The 15,417-nt window shown below is 35.4% G+C and overlaps 3 protein-coding genes across 3 annotated transcripts; 1 reads left to right on the forward strand and 2 right to left on the reverse strand.

The window, feature by feature from the left end:
• Nucleotides 1-970: 970 nt before the first annotated feature.
• On the reverse strand, nucleotides 971-3,603 carry LOC110410502 (beta-fructofuranosidase, insoluble isoenzyme CWINV1-like). The gene is made up of 6 exons (XM_021420228.2): nucleotides 3,543-3,603; nucleotides 2,153-3,006; nucleotides 1,875-2,033; nucleotides 1,491-1,729; nucleotides 1,280-1,370; nucleotides 971-1,186 (listed from the first exon to the last, which is right to left on the reverse strand). Exons 2-6 carry the CDS (start codon nucleotides 2,483-2,485, stop codon nucleotides 974-976), a joined length of 1,035 nt encoding a protein of 344 aa, XP_021275903.2. The 5' UTR covers nucleotides 2,486-3,006; nucleotides 3,543-3,603; the 3' UTR covers nucleotides 971-973.
• Nucleotides 2,528-3,573, reverse strand: LOC149527554 (beta-fructofuranosidase, cell wall isozyme-like). The gene is made up of 2 exons (XM_089782659.1): nucleotides 3,543-3,573; nucleotides 2,528-3,006 (listed from the first exon to the last, which is right to left on the reverse strand). Exons 1-2 carry the CDS (start codon nucleotides 3,571-3,573, stop codon nucleotides 2,528-2,530), a joined length of 510 nt encoding a protein of 169 aa, XP_089638785.1.
• A 4,221-nt stretch (nucleotides 3,604-7,824) lies between the features above and the next one.
• Nucleotides 7,825-11,387, forward strand: LOC110411565 (protein indeterminate-domain 7-like). Its single transcript, XM_021421779.2, is given in 8 exon segments — nucleotides 7,825-9,007; nucleotides 9,130-9,529; nucleotides 10,127-10,268; nucleotides 10,271-10,330; nucleotides 10,333-10,618; nucleotides 10,621-10,707; nucleotides 10,710-10,825; nucleotides 10,828-11,387. Coding segments are annotated over 8 exon segments (1,635 nt in total). The 5' UTR covers nucleotides 7,825-8,829; the 3' UTR covers nucleotides 11,194-11,387.
• The last annotated feature ends 4,030 nt before the right edge of the window (nucleotides 11,388-15,417 follow it).

The raw sequence follows: 15,417 nt of genomic DNA on the forward strand, positions 1-15,417 counted from the left end.
TTCAGTAGGCCCTCCTGGAGATGCATTCGGAATATAAAACTCATATCAGATTGAATCAATCAATATTATAAGACTTCAAGTTCTAAGTTAACATACATCAATATTTTATTATGCATGCCAGTTAAGGTCAAGATGGAAATCTATAAGTCTATTTTAAAACCAAATTTTGGTTCTACCAAGGGAAGGCGTTTCTGTTTTCCTGAAGCATTGTCCTCGAGATGACCTCTGGTTCAAGTTTCTTGTATATGCCATTGGTGTGCCGAATTTGACATAGGGAATTGTCCTAACCAGCCCCAACTTCAACTAGCATGGGGTCTTCCTTAAACTCTGAAATTCCAAAATCAAGAGAACAAGGGTTAATTGATTTTCTAAAGAGATGAATGAGATATCTTGTCTTAGACCACACCTGCCCTGTTGGTGGCCCCAATGCAGCAGTCCTTGACTTGTGCCATTATTAAAAACAAAAAAAAATTGGAAGCATATGACAAACAAAACTACAAACTGCAACCTAACTTGCACAATTGCAGTACTTGGAATCAAAAATGTTATCATGTGATTCATGTCAATCATACTGCAAGAAAAATTTTCTCTGAGAAAGTTCTACAGAAGTATTATGACTTTAATCATTTTCATGAGCTGATCCAACTATTCCATGTGACTGTCACCTTTTCATGTCAAAAGCAAGAAAAATCCCCACCTTTATCCTTGCAGCACCAGTGGAAAGCATAATACTAAAAATCAAGCAATATTTAGCTCTTTTATTAGCTTGAATAAAAGTGTTTTCTTCTCATTTCTAAGTTTTTTTTTTAATATGAATTATTCAGAAATCATATCAGTCTTTTTGGGCCTTGCAAATCCAGAGACAGAAAGAAATTGAACAGACTACAAACGTTTCACCAACGACCATAGTATAAGTTCTCCACATCAATGATGCAAAACAAATCAAGAAGGCCTTGGATATGATTTCTCTTTTCTAGCATGATGCTGTATTCTCCAAAGCTCCCCTGCAGTTAATCCTGGCTTTATTCATACTCCATGCATTCAATCTTGAAACTGTTACGCTTAAAGTTCCATTGTTAAATGCATAAAGGCGGGCTTCTTTATTTACAGCAAGCTTTGGATAAACTCTAGTGGTAATACAAGCTCTTCCCTTTCCTCCAAAACTCTCAATTATGGAGTGATCTATCTGCAATAGGTGTACCAAGAAAAAAAATGGTAAAAACAAATCAATGCACCAAAAATGGCCTGCAAAGAGACAAGTAAACACAAATCAACGCACCAAGCTTCTTAGTGAAATCATTTCCTCACGAGGATCAATGTCTACAAAGGCTCCATATGTGGTTTTATCTAACTCATTTCGCAGAGAAGACCTGTGAACACATATTTTAACATTGAATCAAATGAATGTGAATTATTATTGCACTGTTGTGCATAGTTCTGGAAAGAAGGAAGGAGGTGGGGATGTCTGTCTTTCTAGGTTAGTAACCAACCTCCTCTGCTCACTGCACATAAGTACTATATATCTCTTATGGCCTCTAAAAACTCGAAAGAAAATTGCAGTTTGTTCTGTCAAGTCCTTTGTTGCCAAAGTTAATAAACCAAATGGTCCATATCTTCCATTGACAGATGCATCTTCTCTGTCACAGATCAGTTGGGGATCAACCCAACTGGTATTCATGAACTCAGCCTCTTCTAGTTCAGGCAATTCAAACACTATTTCTATATCGGCCTTCCAAACATTGTAAGAAAATTGTCATGATAATGCAATTACTTCAAATATGCTACAGAAATATAAATGGGAAAACTGTTCATGAGAAGATAGAAACTAAATCATGCTATATGATGGTGACAATATAGGACAATAGAGTACTCACCTGTGACGCAGTGATGCCTGAAACTTCAAAAGTTGATCCACTTTCAAGTTGCTTACCATAGATATTGACTTGATTGTCACGTAGACTATTGATTTCTTCCACTGGCCACTGCACTAATTGCTTTCCTGTTCTATCAAGCCAAATTTGCCTAGGAACTGACTGCAAAGCATTTTCCAGAAACCGATGAGTATCAATGTGCTTCTAATACAATCCAATACCACACTCAATTAAAGCTAGTATTTACAACAATAAATATATGAGATATCTATTTAAATCACCTGAAGTCCAGACCATCCTTTCTGTAAATCATCTTCTGTACTATCAGATTCATTTACCCAACCCCACAATATCCTCCTATTCTTCTTGCTGTCGAAGAATGTCTTTGAGGCATAGAATTTACCATAATCATATCTCAAGTCCAGACTTGTTCCAGTAAAGTCAGCGTCAGGAAGAAATTTTTCCAGCTCAGTAACGTAAGTCCCCACCATATAGTAGTCATGAGAATTGAAACTTGACTTCATGACATGTCTGACACTAGGATTTTTGACAGAAGTGTCAACCCCGTTGGTGCTATTAATAGACACAGGATAGAAGTCCGGGCACTCAAACATTCCAGTTTTTGCTGATGAATAAAGAGGATCTCGGTACTTGGTTCAGTGAACAAAATCCTCACTTCGGTAGAGAATGGCCATGCCCTGGTTATTTCTCCAGCTCCCAATGACTACTCTCCAGGTTTCATCTGGACCCTGCCAAGCAGTTGTCGGATCTCTAAACATATTTCCCTCAACACCATCTGGTGGAGTCATTAGAGGATTTCCGGAGTATTTGACCCATTGTATTAGCAATGGATCTGATAGATTTTTGGGAGTTGCCAGGTTTTGCACTTGGTGATTGTAAGCATCTATTCCGGTGTATAACATGACAGGTATATTCCCTGGAAGGATTGTGGCAGAACCAGACCAGCAACTGTTTATGTCAAATGGCTCGGATGGAACAAGTGCATGATCAAGACTGAACCAGTTGATAAGATCATACGATGCAGAATGCGCCCAAACCATACTATCACCAAACAATGCACCATCTGGATTGTATTGGTAGAACAAGTGATAAACCCCCTTGTAGTACATCGGGCCTGCATTGGATGGAACAGTACCTTACTAGTCTGGAGCTTTTTTCACATAAAAGCTCATTACTTGGAGTTTTAACATGCTAGCTCAGATTCATCCACCCTGGTCCTATCTCAGAGATGATGACTTGGATTGATTATTAAAGTTGCTTCATATCTGCTTAAACTAAATACATCTATTTTCCATTAGAGAACGGTAAACTGGTAGAAGTGATCATCCAGGTGCATTGCAACAGCATAAGGGACTAAAACCGCTTCATCTGATCTCAGATGTTATTCCACAGTTTTCATTTATTCTTCTACTAGCAATTAAACTTGGTCATTTATTTCAAGTGTGGAATCATAAAAGGAGTTGAGAATTGACCTGGTTACTATTTAAATGCACAACTTGACCTTTTTCTGGTTTCAAATTCTCTTCCAAATTAAAGGTAAATTGCTGAGGTGTCCAAACAATGAGGAGATATAGGGGGAGTGGATTCATCATATGCTCATGAGCAAGGAGAAAAGGATAAGGTAACTTAAAAAAGAAGTTGCTTACTTACCATTAGGATCTGTGTAGTCAATGTCACCCATTTATCCCATCATGGAAGCAGTCAATTGAACGAATTGATACCAAACAATGATAAAAACAAAACACATCAATAAAAAAAAAATTTACAATATCTGGATATTAGGACAGATGATGTTGTAAGAACAAGATTAGTAAAGCTAGCTTGTCATACCATTCAGCCAGTTTTGAGGAGGTTGGAAGTGATATGCTGTTCTGTAAGGCTGCTCTGCTGGTAGTAAAACCTGGAAGGATTGAAAACTGATGCTGTCTATCAGACGATCAGGGACTTCCACTTTAATTCCATTGCTTAGCAGTGTACAAGGTAACCCAACTAACAAATGTAGAGATATATCCATATCCATGTTGTCTCAAAGGAAGGCTGCGAGTAACCGATGGCTTTGTCCAGAGATCATAGACTAAGACTGCCCTTAGTTCGGTATTTAAGACAAGCGTCAACCATTTATAAGGAATCCTGTCAGGGACAATCAAGGTCTCTTCCTATGATGTCTGTACATCAGTCCCAACCCGAGCAGGTTGTAATTGATTTTAAATACCTGAACTGTTTTCATTTGTGGTATCTGAAGGAAAACAAGCTCAGTCATCAAAATTTGATGTGAAATTCAAGAGTTACTCCATAAATTAATCGAAAGAGATAATTAATAATTCTTGATTTGCAATAACAATTTGTCCAGTGGGTGCCATGTCGACGTGGAAGGGTTATCTGATAGCCTCCCTTAACATAAAAATTAATGATTGCTGGAATCAGCTTGACTATTTTGTATTTGCGTGTGACAAATTTCTCATTTAATTAAAATAAAAAAAGGTTTCAACCACCCAAAATTTGTCTGTATATGATTTATTAACCCAGTACAAAGAGACAGTGTGGCTAGAGACAAGAAGAGCCGAGCCCGGGAAAGCAGGAAGTAACAATCCTCCTTTATTTCGGCCTTACCATATATGCTAGTCAACGGATAAATAATTATACTAGGGAAAAAAGGAAGATAATAATGCAAAAAGTGGTAGGTTAAGCCAAAATTGTGTTCTCATGACACATCTTAACAGCATAATATATAGAACCTTTGCTTTAATATTTTGGGGTAAAAAATATATAGTTTAATAACTGGAAAAAAACCCCCCAAGTTTATGCTTTCCCCTTCAAGTAAAAGAAACTATGAGAACTAACTAGGAGCTGGGGAATGAAATACCAAGAGTAAGAGGGATTGGGTTGGCATGATCAAGATATGTTTCCAAATTCATTTCTACAAAGGCTTAATGGTTTAAAAACAGGCCAAACCAATCTTCCAGGGAGGCAAGTCATGGGAAATACAAGGTACAATGGGTACAAAGCCCTTCAGTTTCAGTATCATTATTAAGCAGAAATAAAACTTACAACTCAAACCCCTTAACGAATGTAGTTTATCTCCATGATTGACAGAAGTTCATCAGGAGAAGAGCTAAGCCTACTAATAAGCCAAGTTTGACACTATTTTTCACTGCCTTCACACCTCCAATGTCCCTACAGGACTGCCCTATTAATATTTTGAAAAAGAAAAAAGAGAGAAAATTCTGACCATGCTTTCGATTAATGACCATTCCCTCTTAAAAAAATGCATGTAAATGGCAAATTGGCAGGGCTGAACCCATCATTTTGTGGTTTTCCTTGTTAGTGAGTTGTCATTCTCCCTTTGAAGATGAGAAATAATGTCCAGCCTCTTCCAAATTGGAATCGAGCACTATACATTTTTAACCAAAATGGCAACTCTAATACAACGTCCCTTGAGTTCCAGCCTCTTTCCCTCTGTCTTGATAGCAAAAAAATTGTCATAAAAAAGCTGGAAAAATTTTAAAAAAAAAACCAGCAACAGTGCTAATGGGAGTAATCATTTCCAATACTTGCCAAATTTCTCCAAGTCTATGCAATACGTGAAAACAGGAATGATTATTCCATTCTTTCATCATTTCATTCAGTTCCTGTGTCGCATTTCTTTTCCAACCTTAATTCATTGTTTTTGCTATATAGCTATCACGTACACAATTGATTCAGAGTGAGTGTGGCATGAGAATAGAGTCAGGTGGGTCTTCTACCATGTGGATTACTTGGTCCACATCTGAAACGAACCACAGCTTGCTCTAACCTTGAGCCCCAAGGGTCCCAGCCAACTTTTGTCGGTTTTATCTTGTCTCCCCAGTTGTCATTTCAAAATTTTAACCCCCCCCAAATTGATAAGATTAACCTTAGTAGAACCGAAATGCTACCCGTAAGGACTGATGTTCCATGTATATCTGATACCTATTTTCAGGGTTTGTGGAGCCAAAATCCTGTCCATAAAACCAATCTCTACCTGTTTTCACAAGCTATATTAAACCCTGGAATATCGTGTTTTCAGGTTCTTGATTGAACCCTATCCATGACTCTCCAGGACCCATTACTATTTATCAATTTCACATTCCTGTGGAGTGGTGTAGAGTGTAGACCCTTCAAAATATCTGATGTCAATGTCTGTCAATATTCCCTTCTATTATTGAGCAGCCTACATCAAAAGTAGTGCACCCAGACCGCATATCCAAACTTATAGTAGTAATTTAAGAGAAGAACTTTAAGAATGCTCTTTTTGGAAAATCCATAGGAAAATTTTTTTTCTCTGGTCTTGTCTACAAGAGTGGCAAGCAATACAGCCTTCTATCTTACCTTCACTGCCCCTAGATAGAGAAATGCTAGGCGTAGTGTTGACTCAGGGTTTTCTTCCCACAGTGGGGATAACATTACTTTCTTCTGTTTGGAACCAGAGGTAAAACGAAATACATGTTCATCCACTTTATCTAATAGTCAATGAAAAGAAAGAAAAAGAAGTTACAATTTGATATATGCATACTCTCCATCACTATACTTTTTCCATCTGTTTGAATTTGAAGTTTGATATCCATGAAATGTCGGTTGAGCTGAATTAAAGTTAGATATGACATTGTAAAAAAAAAAAAAAGGGAATGAAGATATGACATCTTCATCTGGTTGAATGCATATTGGATTCCATCCCCAACAACACTAACAACAGCCAAAGCCTTTTCACATCACGGGGTCATCAATCACATGGATAACATTTGCATATATATGTATGTATATATATATTATATATATTGTAGTACATTTAAATAACTTTGGATTTATTGGATGTCAACCACTAAGTAATTAATGTTACAATTCATTCTTAATTATTTACCATTGCAGCAGTGACTATGGTTGATTTGGATAAAAGGAAAAATCATGTGGGCTATGGCAGCTAGGAATATAGATTAAATATTGAGCTAACCCCCCTTTAACTGTGTTTAGAGCATGTCTTAAGCTTGTTAACAGAGAGCATGATGTTGATATTGGGGATAATAAAATAATTAAGCTAAGGGAATGATGAGCTGGAACCATATATATGCTGGTGGGAAAGAAAATATAGTACACCAAACTGAAATTAATCAGTAAGCAAACAGATAAAATAATGCAAAAAAGCTGAAAATGACAAATGAAAGCAAATTAAGCTCAACTTTTTTTATCGACCCATTTGGTAGTGTGAAGACAAAAACCTACTGTGAAAACATGAATGAAACATACAGACAATGTATCTCCAAAACATGTCACATTATTTTGTGTCTTGAGATCTAGATTGGGTCTGTGGGAGTGGGGTCGACAATGGTCAATGTTTTTCTCACATTTTTTGCTGGCTCGACCATGTTATCTCAGGCAGCCAAATCCTGGTCTTTATAGCCACACCACAAGCTGTTCAGCATCAAACCAATCTGAGTAGCATAGCACAGAGATTTAACTCGAAATGTGTTAAAAGGAAAACGTTTTTTTGCACACGGTTCGATCATTCATCATTCAGAACTTAGACATTTCTTACTTTTTGGCCCCTGGACTCTTTATCTTCATGTTGCCAAATGACACCATGTTGCTGTCAAGTATTTCTCTCTCTGACCAACAATAATTTAAGTGATGATGGGTTGGGCGGCATATTGGGGACCGACCTCTATATATTCTGTTGCATTTTTCTCCAAATGATTTAGTAGCTTTCTCAATGAAGTCAAATTAAATGTTTAAGTCAGAATATTAAGTTAAATAGTATGTTTGGGAACTGTTTTCTATGAGCATGTCTGCTGGAATTCAATCACTGAACCAATCATGCTTATATAAGTTTCACAAGGGAAAGAGGTTTTGCTTTCTAACTTCTTTTACCCATCATGTTAAAAGCCTGTAAATCTGTAATCAACTTCGCTTATCTCATCTGTGTCTCTCTCTCTCTCTCTCTCCCTAGCATATGTGCATCTGTTTGTTTAGTATGCAAAATCCTATACCTTCTTTATTTTTTGGGGTTACTTTTTGTCCACTTTTCATGGGAAGAGGAAAGGTGGTGTGAAATGGGGGAATAAATCAGGGGTTTTAAAGGACAGCAAAAATATTATTTTATGAAGCAGAATTCATAATTAAAATAAGAACTCCTTTTTCTTTTTTCTTTTCTCCAAGAGACCAAGAAGAGAACAAAAGAAAAGACAGAGAGTGCAACGTCACAAACAAGCCTGTTGGCTTGGGTTTTGGATGAGTGGAGTGCTTCTCAGGAATCTCTTCTCATCCACATCTCTCTCTCTCTTACGCCTCCCTTTCCCCTCTTCTCTCTTTCTCTACACGTTCTTTCTGTGTTTATGTATCATAGGAATTTGGTGTTTTGTTTCAATTTGTAAGTTTTTGTGTGGCGTTTGTTGAATATCGATCCTCTTGTTGTTTGCAACTAAAGCAAGCAAAGGCTTTTTCAGTACTCGAATTAGGAGAGACTAGAGAGTAGCTATCTTAGTTAGTTTTTAAGGTTTGGGGGCTAACCCATTTTGGAACTTGTTTTCAGTCCTTCTCTCTTTCTCTACTCTTTTGTTCTTTTCATTTTACACTATCTCTTTGTTTATAGCTTCAAGTTTCTAGAACTTGCTGAAATAAAAACCAAATACTAAAAGAAAAATACAAGAAGAGTTATCAGGAAGAAACTGAGAAATTCAAAGCAAAAGGAAATGAAATTTAGTAGGATGGGGAATAAACTGGAATCAGCTACTGTTCTTGCATTTTCTGCTTTCCACTTTCATTAGCTTCTAAATTAGGGTTCATAAGTAGATCTCAGGACATTCTGTTACAGATATTATGAAGTTGATATGTATGTAGAGGGTCATAGGCTTTGTTATCACAAGTGAACCTTGTAGTTTGTGTCATCATCACAAAATCCAGTAATTCAATATAAGGGCTGGGGGAGATGATGAAAGGTTTGGTGGTGGAAGAGAACATGTCCAATTTGACTTCAACATCTGGTGAAGTAAGTGCTTCTTCAGGTACCAGAATTGAGACTGGCACAGTGTTCCCACAACAGTCTTTTGCTCCAACATATCAAGCTCCACCATCAAAGAAGAAGAGAAGTCTTCCAGGCAACCCAGGTTAATTTTTCAAATCAAATTAAAGCTATTAATGTATATAAGTCTTAGTTACCTTTTCTTTTCATTGTTTGACATATGGATTTCAAATTTTTCCCTTTTTTGGGTGGATTTGTATGAATCAGACCCAGATGCAGAAGTCATAGCGTTGTCTCCCATGACACTCATGACAACAAACAGATTTATATGTGAGATCTGTAACAAAGGGTTTCAGAGAGATCAAAATCTTCAGCTTCATAGAAGAGGACATAACTTGCCATGGAAACTAAAGCAAAGAACAAACAAGGAGGTGATCAGAAAGAAGGTATATGTGTGCCCGGAGCCTACATGCGTGCACCATGACCCAGCTAGGGCTCTTGGAGACCTCACGGGAATCAAGAAGCACTTTTGCAGAAAGCATGGAGAGAAGAAGTGGAAGTGTGAAAAGTGTTCCAAGCGGTATGCTGTTCAATCAGACTGGAAAGCTCACTCCAAGATTTGTGGCACAAGAGAGTATAGATGTGACTGTGGAACCATTTTCTCCAGGTAAACAGAAAGGAACGACATATTTAATTGACTTCCACACATGCTAATTAACAAGTTCACAACATATGATAAAGTTATTCTGAATTCGCCAAATCTTCACTGGATCTCTGATTGATCTCTCCTCACTCTTCCGCATGCACATCGAAAGAGTCAGCTTTCGGGTGTGTGTGAGAGAGAGACAGAGAGGAGGAATAAAGGATGATTACAGTATCAAGTTCACATGATTTACCAAGCAAAATGAATTTCAATTTCATCTTTACGTTCCCATGATTTACAAACATTCAAGAATAGTAACCTTGCCTGGTGTCCATTCAAAAAATATAGTAAAAGAATAGTAACCTCGTGGAGCACAATACACAAAGGGAAATTGAGGTTTAGACTTTTTAAGAAACAATTCCTGGATGGCCCAACCATATAGTGCTGCTTTAGAATAGGAAACTTTTAATGGTTAACATCTGCTATGTCTTTTGTCCTCGGCCGAAGAAAAAGAATGAGAAAACAAAAGGTTGACAAGAAAAAGGGTAGTACGACACTGTTTATCCTGGACCTTGATAAGTTGCTCTTTTTGTTTTCTTTTGCTTGTTTTTGTGGTTGCAGGAGGGACAGTTTCATCACGCACAGAGCGTTTTGCGATGCTTTAGCTGAAGAGAGTGCAAGAGCAATTACAGCTGCAAACCCACGCCTCTCCTCACACCAACCGGGCTCTTCAGTTTCACATATGACCAATCTGCAACCCCAACTACATACAGCCTCCATGCCCTATCAGTGAAAAGAGAACAAGATCGTCCTTTCAATGCAGAGTACCAGCAGATAGTATTCATCCGTGGTTAACTTGCCCATCAGGAGTCGGAGCTGGGCCTGGTCCCCCCTCAATGAATCTTTCATCATCATCACCATTATTTTTCGACCACCCATTGGCACGAAATGAAAACCCTAGCCAAAACCCTAGTTCTACACTTCCTCCATTCCAGGCTCCCACAGCTTCTCCACACATGTCTGCAACTGCACTCCTGCAAAAAGCAGCTCAAATGGGAGTGACAATTAGCAAACCCTTACAATCAGCAGCAGCCATGCAAAGACCTCACCAGCAGCTCACATGTCTGGAACCGCTGGTTTCACTGGTTCCACTTCCGCATCTTTAGCCACGTCTACAGCTGGTTCTGGTCTGGGTTTGTCCGCAGTGAAGAGCTTGGCAGTGGGTTTCCCCATGGGTTGGCATCTTTTGGGAATAAAGCTGCTGCCACTTCTGGTTTCATGGAACAGGCATCTGCAACAAATAGTACTGCAGGTGCTGGAGCGGAGCTGCAGCTCCTTCTCTACTCCATGATATGATGAGTTCTTTATCTTCCACAAGTGGGTTTGACGGGTCTTCATCTTTTGAACAGTCTTTCAATGGGATATTGGACACAAAATTAGGAAACAGCACTTTTCAACAAACTCTCTCAAAAACAACAGAATCCCAGTTAAGCAGAAGTCATCGTGAAGGTAGAGGCAGTAGTGCTAGCAGTAATATAGGAGGGAATGATGGGTTGACAAGAGATTTCTTGGGTCTTAAAGCTTTTCCTCATGGAGATTTCCCTAATTTAGCTGGGCTTAATCGTATAAACTCTTCTTCAGCATATGGGCAACAGAACCAGCACAGTCAAACCCCTTGGCAAGGTTAGGCTGTAGTTCCTTACCTTTTCAAGTAATTATTATCCCAATCTTTTCCATCCAAAAATCAGAAAACAGGAGAGCAACTGCACCCTACAATTTCCGTGGTAATTTAAATTAAAGTTGTATCATAGTAATATTGATGCTGAATATAGTTCTCCTCGGTGTTACCCTCATATAGCTTAAGCCATATTTTCGATTTTCATCATTTTGATTACAATTTAATTATTTTATATATGGAACAACTCTCTCATCTGTTCATCTATATAAGCTTAAAAAAGAAAAATCAGCAACTGTACATGGAAGCATTAGTTCGTTGCTTCTACGTACATTTCTTGTATTTATATTCAAGGGTTATTGAATAGAAATAATGATTAATTATAACATAAAGAAAAGTGACAATCAATGTAATTATCAACTGATTCTTGGAAATCATTAAAGAATATTTCAGATTGTCTAGGTTTATTACAATGGGCTTTGTTAAGTATTTGTGTATAACATATGTAAAATCAAATAAAAAAATATAGTAGTAGTACGACTACTTTTTCTTGTAATGAGTTTGGGAATGGGAAAGAGTTGCCAGGGATCACATATAATTATCAATATCTGTAAGTTGCAAAGGTATATATGTAGAAAGAAATCAAAGAAATTGTTCTGCAATTATATATATGGGGAGCTAGGTTTACAATTTTTTCTTTCCTGGATAAGAGAGGTTCATACCTGTTGAATTGATACCATTTCCATGATCATCATGTAGATTGGTATCCTCTGGGACTCATTTTTTTATACACCAAAGAACTAATTACATTGACTATTTGTTACAAGTAACCCTTTTGCTCAAAATAGAATTATAAATATAACCAAATTGATCAACCAACTTGGTAAGAAAAATATGAAGAATGCCACTCCTTGGGCATGCTTTAAGCTTTGCCAACAAAAAGTTTATAAATTCAAAGGTTAGGTTTAGGGTTTTATTTGAACTGCTACAAGTTATGATGATGGCTTCAATTCCTCAGTATACAACACCCTCAGACAAAGGTTTTGTACCCATTCATCGCTTCACTTTTTATTGTGAACAAATTTAGGCTTACATTCTGCAAAAAGCACAGACTGTTGCTAAAGCTTTAAGCTTCAAACCCCGAAAAGATGGTGCAAAAGAAAATTTTGGCGAACAGTGCGTGAAGGTGTCTGCTTGTTGATGCTATTCGTCTGTAAAACGAAAAAAGGAGATGCCCCTTTGACACCTTAATGGCTAAAAAGGGTTTAAAATCCCGAGGAGAATGATACTAACATCCTTTTCTGTCCTAAACAGCATGCCCCCTTTCTCTTAATCCTTAATCCTTTCAAGAAACATAGTAAAAAAAAGGTTTTAATGATTGATGCCATGGATAATACTTGTGGACTTGGAGGAGTATCGTTGGATGAAATTTAGAAGGGAAAGAAAATTATAATCAAAATGGGATTTTTTTTTCCAAATAGTATAATTCATTTTGATAATGACAATGGTTTCATAAATATCGGCTCAAGTCTACGTCGTGACTAATTTAATTATTGATTCGGTGCGACATTACAATTAAAGCACTGCCTACTTATTACGTCAAAACACATCTCAAGGAAAACAACCTTTGAATTTACTATCAAATTTATTTTATGACTTAAATTATATTTCAAACATAGTAATCCGTCGTGTTAAGATAATTGAATAAATTTAATAATTTAATTGTATTATATTCTAAGTGAATTATCGAATTTATATAATCATATATTTTTATTTATGAATCTCTTTTTTTTTTTTTACTCCAAACACATTGCAATTTTCATTTTTAGTTGATTGTATGGTTGGATTAGATATCTATATATCTTAGTTTATCTTTCTTTTTATTGCATTAAGTTTTGATGATCATTAACCCCATTTCTATCACAATTATTAGGTAGACCCCATAAGTTAATTCCACATAATTATTTTTCAATAGACGAATGGAACTTTGGAAGTGACATGTAACCTAATATAAATAAGTAAGATGGCAGTGTATTTGAATCATAATGAAATTCCTTAATTGTTTGCACAGCATTATTTACCTGTGATATTATCTCTCAATTAATATTTAGTAATAAATAATGTGTTAATTAGCACATTGTTTAAAGCAAAGCAATGGTGAAAATTTGGATTTATTTTGAGAATTATGGATTTTAGATATTTGCTTGGGCTGAAAATGTATATATTTAGATCCATTGGGTTCGAACCAAGGCTTTTTCCATGGCCAAGAGGCTTCAACAAAAACCCAAACCAAAACTTTCGGCCTAGACCCAACCCTTAATTGGATCTGCCCATTTAAACACATTAAAACCCGACCCAAAATTAACACAAATTCTATTATTAATAAGATGTTTCTCTTTTATCAAAAAAAGAAGAAGATGTTTCTCTTTTTTTAATTATTTTTTTAATTTTTATATGAGCCTAATTGAAAAATTAAAAAACCCAAAAGTAATAAGTATTACATTTGATATTAACAATTTTTTTAAATATTTGGCAGATGTGAATTTTGTGAAATTTTATCTACATTTAATATTAAGAGCCTATTTGTCTTAGCTTTTTTTTAATTTAAAAGTTATTATAAAACTCTTATGAAAAATAATAGCTTTTAGAATTAAGCTGAAGTTATTTGGTAAATTTTTTTTTATAAGTTATAATTTTAGTTAAAATTATTGTAAAAGATATTTCTTTTTTTTAAAGAGTTATATTGTAATTATTTTTAAAAGATGAAGATATTTTTGAAACAAAAATAATTTTTTTTATATTTTTAATAAAAGAGAAGAAAAAGCTCCTCATAGCTCTCTTTTTTTAAAAAATTATTCTTTAAAAAAAGTTATTTTTTTAAGAGTTTTTAAAAATTTATATTTGAGTTGACTTTTACTTTTAAGAGATAGATAAGTTGAAAAAAAATCAGACTAAACAAGCATTAAAAATTGTAAACAATTTTACATATCATAACAACAATCAAAACAAAAATATATAACATATGATAAGAATAGTAAAATTGGATGCCATATATATCTTTAGCTTCATCTTATTTATTAGTATTTTATATATCTACGTAAATAGTTTGGCACAAAATGTACAAAAAGTTTTTTTTAACTCTTTTGGCACTTCTTCCTCTTCATACTCAATAAAACGATGTAGTTTTGATTTATAATAAAATTCTAATTTAACCCCAATTATAAATTTATTTTCATTTTAGCTTCCTTCTTCTAGCACTAACCAACTCTTTTCTTTAAACCTTCTTTCCCACCCTCGATCTCTGACATTTCAGTTGTCGTCGGCCTGGGCCTTTCTGACTTCTCTTTTTCCTTCTACCAGTACTTTCCAAAAAGCTTCAAATAGGGTATTTGGCTATCTCTATTTCATCTTTCTCGACTTTTAAAAGGTCTCAAATATCTTTTAAAATTTATGTAAATACACATATAAGTGTAAGTCAAAGAAATCATACGTACTTAAGAATTAATATACTTTGGATTAACGTTAATGTTAATATTATGTATGCTACATTTAAGTGTTAATATTCACTTAATCTTTAAATTATAATATAACATTTAAATATTTGAAATGAATGAATTTCACTAAATTAAAGTAATTAAATATAATATTAATGTTAAAAAATGATATATTTATATTTTAAGTAAAAAATAAAATTAAAAAATACATTATATCCCTAATATTATTTACCTATTAATATGTTTAACAGATTTTTATTATTTTATTATTTTATTATTTGATCTTACGCTTACACTTTGTCTTTAACGCCCCTCTCTGTCTCTCTCTTGTATTTATGACTGCTTTCCTTCATTTCCCGCTAACCAAACGCATCCAAAAACCCCGGAGAGAGGGAAAGGGTAGAAAGATCAGACCTTTTTGGTCTCTGTAGAAGACGATGGCTTGGAGACACCTAATCACTCAGGTTACTTCCCTTCTCTCTTTTAAGATTCTTTCTGCCTAGGTCTTAATTTCGTATTAATAAAAATTTTTGCTCTGTTTTTTGTTATTTATATATTGGGTTTCTAGAATATAATGTTCTGAAATTCGGGGATTGAGGAAACCCTAATTTTTGAATAGCTTAAAGCTGTTACACTTAACACTTGAATCCGAGCTAGCTATTAGAGTAGGGAATCAAAATTTGAAACGTTCTATTTTAATTTCCGTTGTTTAGCTGATTGGGACTTTTACTGGCACAAAATTT

Source organism: Theobroma umbraticum, unplaced genomic scaffold, assembly GCF_002168275.2.
Source record: "Theobroma umbraticum cultivar Fairchild unplaced genomic scaffold, ASM216827v3 scaffold_56.0, whole genome shotgun sequence".
Taxonomy (NCBI): Eukaryota; Viridiplantae; Streptophyta; class Magnoliopsida; order Malvales; family Malvaceae; genus Theobroma; species Theobroma umbraticum.